At 46.9% G+C, this 7,500-nt stretch overlaps 1 protein-coding gene across 7 annotated transcripts in view; it reads right to left on the bottom strand.

The window, feature by feature from the left end:
* mef2d (myocyte enhancer factor 2d) overlaps positions 1-7,500 on the bottom strand; it is an 83,962-nt gene that overhangs the window by 8,050 nt on the left and 68,412 nt on the right. For 3 of the 7 annotated variants that reach the window (XM_080005441.1, XM_080005440.1, XM_080005439.1), the window contains exons 7-12: positions 7,080-7,258; positions 6,039-6,068; positions 4,081-4,189; positions 3,173-3,347; positions 2,465-2,533; positions 18-68 (exon numbers count right to left, since the gene is read on the bottom strand). In XM_080005441.1, coding sequence (XP_079861567.1) covers positions 18-68; positions 2,465-2,533; positions 3,173-3,347; positions 4,081-4,189; positions 6,039-6,068; positions 7,080-7,258 — 613 coding nt within the window. The remainder of the gene's footprint in view (positions 1-17; positions 69-2,464; positions 2,534-3,172; positions 3,348-4,080; positions 4,190-6,038; positions 6,069-7,079; positions 7,259-7,500) is intronic. The other 4 variants (XM_080005442.1, XM_080005443.1, XM_080005445.1 and 1 more) reach the window with 4 other exon arrangements.

A 7,500-nucleotide genomic window follows, 5' to 3' on the forward strand; every position in this document is an offset into this window, starting at 1 on the left:
CAGAGAGAGTACAGTACCAGCAGAGAGCCTCCTCCCTGCCAAAGAGCAAGTTGGATTGCGAGGCCAAGCTGCAGAGGCGGTGGGAGAAAACACAAAGCAGGTCTGAAAACACCAACACGGGTAACGTAAAAAGACTCTGGGCAACGGCCTGTGATTAATAATCCAGCCAGAGTTGCAAAATCTCTCTTTATCGGTATAATACATGACAGAAAACACTGATACTATACTAAACTGCTTAGAAAGTTACAAAATGAAAACACAGTATATTTCCCTTCAGAATAGTGCATAAAATAAATGCTTTTCTCATCTGACAGGTGGCTCATATAGGTCCATATCGTTTATTAATGATGAACATGTTTAAAACAGTGATTTCTGTATCTGTACGGGGCTAAAATATTGTGTCCTCCAGGGAGCTCTGAGTCTGCTCTGAGTCTGCTCTGGTGGAGAGCAAATGCAAAAATGTCCTTCAACAACAACGGAGCAAATGAGGAGAGAAAGGGAGACAGAAAGAGGCAGACAGAAAAGAGCTTGTAAGACTGGTAGAGAAAACAAATAAATAACACAAAAAAAAAAGAAAAACAAAAACAAACCCTGTAGGGAAGGGTACCGTCCATACCCAGCGTCACACCGGCGCCTTTCCAACAAGGCATCGCATGGGAAGCAGACGCTTTTTGGGCAGAGCGGAGCGCTTTCAAAAGTTAAAAATGGCTCATCCGTTTCAGAAAATCTTTATTTTAATTATGATTTTTTTTTTTCCTCTTAAACCAGCCAACCATTAACAAGGAAGGCCCAGCTGACGGTTCACCACAGCCACAGCCACACAAAGATGGGTTAGAGAAATGATAAAAGTTCCTTTTTTTTTTTTCCTCGAAAGGTTAGGAGAGCCACCCCCTCCTCCTCGCTATGGTTAAATGTTGTTAAATGTGAACTGCGTTTCTCTTTTCCTTCCGTATCGGCACAAAAAGTGCCGGGGGCAACGTACGCTAACCCTTAAACTTTCCACCTAGTCTGTAAGCGCACTATTGATCGGCTCCAGAGAGCAACAAGGATGCTGATGCAGAGGCAGCAGACCGCGTCCCTATACACATCCTTCTCATCCCCTCCCCAAATCGTCCCCAAAGGAGGCCGCGTCTGCCTGCAAAGCATCGACTCAGTACCTAAACAAACACTGCCCACTCATCCTGCTCGCTGTGTGACAAGCAATTGGCATCCGGAAAAAGCAATTCTTTAGGCTGGTAAACAAGTCAAAGCTCATCTGGAAGGTGGCGCGGAGTTCTCAAGGTGACATTTACATTTAGATTGGCGGCGGCGGCGGCGGCGGGGGTCAACAGGTGTGCACGCACAATAAGCTGCTCCGGCGGAAGACAGAGAAGAAAGGCAGGGGGGAGGGAAAGGTGAAGAAAAGGATAGACGACAAAATTGATTTCCGCCGTGCACTTCCTGCGGTGAGGCGGAGCGCGAGGGGGGGGTGCGGCAAGGGCCCGGCTCGCAGCCCCCGCCGCCAATCAGCCCCCGATGGGAGGGGGCGGCTGCGTTTGCTCCGCTGCGTGCGTGTATCCGAAATAAACTGATAGCTTTTGGATTATCTTTTCACGGCGTGGAGACGCACCCGGGGCCCGTGGGGCTGCGCCGTCGCCCGCTTTACCAAGCAATGTTTTATTTGTGCTCCTTCGCCGACGCATGCCCATAGGAGTGTTGCCCTTCTTATGCTGCTTTTAATTACCTCGAAAAATTTCAAATGTCAAAGTAAAAAAAAACTCTGTAGAAGGTACAAAAAAAAAAGTCACCTTTGACTAGTTTCAAATTTCAATTTCAATTTTTTCAAGAGGATAAATGCCTCCCGTCTGGGGTTGGAACAGCCAAGCAGAGAGTCGAGGCCACAACAGTGTCTTTTACCAGATGTCCCAGACTATTTTCACACATTTGAGGGAACAAATGTCATATTTATTTTAGTTTTTTCATTCGTTGCTCCATCCCCTTCTTTTCTTTTCTTAACTGGCCTTTATTTCTTCGAACTTTTTTTTTTTTTTTTTGCTCCTTTGGTTAGATTTTTTTTTTTTAACATTTAACAAACTGCTGAAACATAAACACAATGAGCACATCACCTGCGTTGTGCAGCTATGTGGGCGTTCAAGACTTCACTGTAGTTTGAGAGATTTCTCCTCCTTTGATCCCGACGCTCCGAGCAGCTGTGATCTGAAGCGCTGTCTTATCTTATCTGAGCTCCGTGCAAACAAAACCCTTAACTACTCTACCTCTTCTCACCCGGAAACAAACAAAAATAACAAAACAAATAAAACAGAGTAAAGGAGCGTCTTGAGAAACAAATGACCCGCAGCAAAAGCCAGACATGACCGACGTACAAATAAACCAAATAAAAACATGAATAATTAATAATCATTTGCCTCATGCGCTATCTGTAGATCGATCAGAACCACAAACACAGTTTGACGTTGACATTCACCTCAGGTTAGCAGCGAAATTGGAGATGCAGTTAACCATCTCCCCGTTCTGTTTCTCTGCACCCCACATGCTGTGGACAAAAGGGAGGGAAGGAGGGAGGGGGTTGGAGAACAAGAAGAGACATCCGTTACAAACCCCTCCCAGCGGCTACAGGGAGACAGTCACAGCCACAGTACAGGGGGCGTAGCGCTAGACGCAATGGTGTGCGTATCGTACACCAACTGGCATGGCTTCTAAGCACATGGCTGGGCTCGCCTTGAGCTGCTGTACAGTACAGTACAGTACAGCACAGTACAGTACAGCACAGTACAGTACAGCAGGCTGGGTGAGCATCCTGGACGCGCTGCAGGGGGCTGAACCAGCGCTGATGGAGTCCAATGGGATTGGGAGCAAGAGGGAGTTATCTAGGTCACAAAATAGATGAATCAACTGCAGCGAGTGTGATACCGCAGCTTCGCACGGCACAGGTGCTTCAAGTAGGTTATGGGGATGCTTTATGGCATGTGCGCTGTGAGGGATAACCTGGAAGACGCGGCTCGTCTCCACGTTTTTTTATTACCATTTATTTTTTTATCACTGTTGCCGGCGCCATACCTAGAGGAGGCTCAAACATCAGCGATATCACACCTTGAGTAAATGCAGCAGTCGGGGAAACTGGCCAAAGCAGCTCCTTGATCGATCGTGTCATGATGGAATAAAGGGAGCTTACACCAAGTTACTGAGGGACGCCAAACTCAGCTGCGGCTGTTGTTGCTGCTGCTGCTGCTGTTGCTGGGTGACGGCCGGCTGCTGTTGCTGTTGCCAGGCGGCCATATTGCCGGGCACCAGACCCGGCGGGGTGAAGGTCTGGAGCGCTGTGAGGTCTGCGCTCGTCAGCTGGTACTCTGAGATAGCAAGAAGACAGGAGCGACGGAGAGAGGAGGAGGAGGAAGAGGAACGGATGGGAAGAGGAGAGAAGGAACAAAACAAGACAGGGGGCGAGAGAGATAGAGCGAGAGAGAGCGAGAGAGAGAGAGAGAGCAGGACAGAGAGGGCGGGATTCAGAGAGACGGGCGGGGGAGATTGTTTTACATCATACAACTTTCTGGTCCATCAATATTAATCACGGCTAATCCATATTTATGGAGACCTTTGAAGTGGAATCATTTCAGAGGCATTCAACAAAGTGAATATTCATTGGAGTCGGTGGAGTCCCACTGTTAGCTCTTCTAAGTTTCTTTTCATGGTAGTCAATCTTCTGATAACATAACACGGCATTTACCCTTTGCTTGTCTTCATGTTTATTTCTTTATATATATATATATATATATATATATATATATTTTTTTTTTTTCTTTTTAACATTTCCTTGACACACTTCTTAGAAATCACGCACAGATTAAAGAAGTCACTCTCAGGGTGGGAAATAACCTAACGGGACCAGCCTTCCTGACCATTCTGTTTGTGTAATTTCATTCAGTTCATTTGTCTGAGGATTCGGTAGAAATGCCACACGGTCTTTAGAGTTAACTCTTGAAATCAGCCACTGGGGACACTGGAAACCTAAATCAAAAGACGACCCGTTCGATAATCAGATCGATAAACTGATCAGGCCAGAGCAAAACAAGACCGTCTTACCAGTGTTGTAGGCCGTCTGCATGCCTGAGAACGGAGCTAGGAGACTGGGCGTCGCCACGGAGACCACTGGGGTGGCGAGCGACTGGGAAACGCCTAAACGCTGTGCATTCTGGGAAGACCAAGAAACAGACGGTGTTCATATGAAGCACTTATGGGCGGGGAGAGGGCCGAGGGATTGCGCGGCCTCCCGATGCGTTGAGACGCAAAGGGAAGCCGCCGCTTCCAGTCGGTGGTGACGACTCCTGACCGGCCACGTTGGGATTCAGGAGAAGTTGCAGAGCGATGGGCAGAGGGGGTTACAAGCATCGTTCTGAGAAACACAAGCCAACGCCACGTGTGCCTTGGATTTGTTGATCCAGCGTTACGGCTGATTGTCGTGAGAAAAACGTCAGCTCCGGTTTTCAGGAACAAGTTTTTTCTCCTTATAAGGGCTGGTATGGCGGCTCGCTGCACATGACTTCATCCATTTTCAGCAGGAATAATTTTCATGGTTTGCACGTGGACATGCGTTTCTCTGTAGATCCGAGTGGATTGTGATGCTACATCAACTGAACATAAAACACCCGTGCTGTAGTACTTATAGGATGCAAAACACTACTAGGGCCACACGGTATTAACATGGTTTGGCTCTTCCTATCCGCTTTATCAATTATTGTATAACTATTATGTTTTTTTTTTTTTTTTTTTACAGTTATCTCGAAGTTTATGAGGCTCAATCACATACTACCTTTGATAATTTACCTTTGAGGGAAAGAAAGTTGTCAAAGAGGTGACTATTCAACAGTACTGCACTGTTCCTCAACTGGGCAGCACAGAGCAGTGTAACATCATAGATGCCCCAAGAGTGGAGTTATCGGTGGGGAGTTTGACTTGCCAATGACACTGTAACATCAAACGTGTAAGATGAAATGTTCACATCTCCGGGTGGTGCCGGGTGCTGGCTTTATGGAAGGTGTGTTAGGACTTCATGCTGACAAAAAGACATGCACCGACTCGACCAACGGTGGCACAGGAAGAATAAGTGGGAATGAGGGTGTGTGCGTGCGTGTGTGCGTGTGTGTGTGTGTGTGTGCGTGTATGTTTATAATGGTTCAGATGAAGGTGCCAGTCCTTTTTTGTTGGGCAGCGGTGTACGTACAGCAAGTGTGGTGTGCATGTGTGTACATATTGTAAATCTGTACAGAGAAACATGTGCAACTGTGTTTTAAGAGCTGGGTATTGAGTTTTGAGTGTGTGTGAGTATGTGTGTGTGTGCACGTGTGTGTGAGAGAGACGTGCACCTGAAGCCGCTGCGTTTCTCGTCATTTTCTCTCGCAGTTCCGTGAATACATGCCATGCCACGCTTCAAACCACGGAGCCCTCCTCGCCGTAGCGTCGTGGTGATTTGAACGCCCAACCATGCACATGCTGGGGCCCCTTCAGAGCATGAGCTGCGCTGCTTCCTGGGAGGATTTAGCCCCTTCACTTGAACCGAAACAATTCAACTGCAGGCTGGAGGTATTCCAGTTCTGTGAGCAGTAGTTCAATTCACGGGATGTTATCCAAACCCCTTCTAGAATCATTCGAAATGTGGAAATTTCAACAACTGTATCTCAAATTGGCGTGATTCGATTCCCACTTGGGCTACACGACAAAGTTTTTTAAAAATGAGACCGCAAACAACAGCGTATAATTCGGGACTGACGTTAACGGCCTGACACTTCGCATGTGACAAACGATGAGTCAAAACCCTCCCAGAAAGCAAGACACCAGGTGATGGCCGATCCCAGACTGACACTCGTCTCACTGACGTACGCCACGAAGCTTACGTCGAACCCTGGAACTGACGCCGACACCGCGGGTCTAATCATAGGAGGAGTTGCGGCAGGGTGTGAGTCACACGCGTCATGCCCGGTGAGATGTAACACAGGGTGTGCAACCCGACACACACAAGGCTAAGAGTCTGGAAGTCTATTCACCTCACTCACCAACTCCAGCTCCTCCTCTGTCTGCAGTGGGTCGGGGGAGGGGGGGGGGGGTGATAGAGAAGAGGGCTGTTAAGTTTCTAGAACGTTGTCGAGAAACCCGGATCCTATAATGCGACAGTAAAACTGAAAGAGGACGCGTGGAGCGGTGGACACCACATCTTCAACCCCGCGTTCTTGTAAGAGTCAGCGCTGATTCAGAGTGTAGATCCTCAAATCCTTTCCAGCAACGAGCTTTGGCCCGAAACATAGAAGTTGACAAAAAATGTCAAACCCAGAAGGAACAGATTTTGTCCGCAGTACAGACACGGCTCCAGGTTGTACTACGGGCAGTGGAAGATGGTCACTAATTCAACTGTCGTGGGGTATCACAAGCCGTTTTAACATGAAATCCATAGGACGGACTAGTACCTATATTTTAGTTACTAGTTGCTATTCCAACAGTTACCATAAAATATTTTAGTTTTACTTGTCAAAATGTATTAGGTACTAGTACTCATTCATTAGATACTAGTAACTATTCCAATTGTCACGAGTAACTACTGCAATGTTTCTAGTAAAAATGTGGACAATTTTGTCATTGAATCCTGTGGGGTTCCATGTGTGACGTATCAAATATTTACCTCCGACAAGTATCTATTCTGATTGTTACTAGTGTCTATTTCAATTTTACTAGTCACTATTAGTGAGCACTAGTACTTATTTGTTAGTGACTACTGCCTTTTCTCGCTGTTACTAGTAACATTTTTATCTTTACCAGTAACATTTTCAAATAAATCTATCAACATGCTGTTTTGACTACTCATTTCTCAAAATACATTGTTACTGGTAAAACAGTGTAACTGTTGGAATAGCAAGTAGTAAGTAAAATATAAGAACTTTTAAAAAGTGGCTAGTTGTATTGAATGTTAAAATGGCTTGCTATACGGGGACACACTTAAAACACAGCAAGTGAGGAGCACGCTAGGGTATTTTATTCAGCCTCTTATTCATTTAGTTTTGTCCCAGTGAGGCTCCCGTAATCCCAGTTCTCACCAGCTGCATGAGGTTTTTTCCACTCTGCGATGTGATGACCCTCAGGTCCGGCTTGCGGCTGTTGACCATTTGAGGGCTGGGTGGAGGCGGAGACTTGGCCGGAACGCCTTTCCCCAAGCTGTTGCCGTTGGAGACGGTGAGGAGGCCCGGGGAGGCCCTGGCACTGATGTATCCATTCGCTGCAGAGAGAGAGAGAGAGAGAGAGAGAGAGCAAGAGAGAGAGAGAGAGCAAGAGAGAGAGAGAGCAAGAGAGAAAGAGAGGGAGAGAGAGCAAGAGAGAGAGAGAGAGAGAGCAAGAGAGAGAGAGAGAGCAAGAGAGAGAGAGAGCAAGAGAGAAAGAGAGGGAGAGAGAGCAAGAGAGAGAGGGAGAGAAGGGAAAAATAAGAAAATGAGTGATGAAAGAGGGACAGAGGAGGGCAGA

Source organism: Zeus faber (assembly GCF_960531495.2).
Source record: "Zeus faber genome assembly, chromosome: 8".
NCBI lineage: Eukaryota > Metazoa > Chordata > Actinopteri > Zeiformes > Zeidae > Zeus > Zeus faber.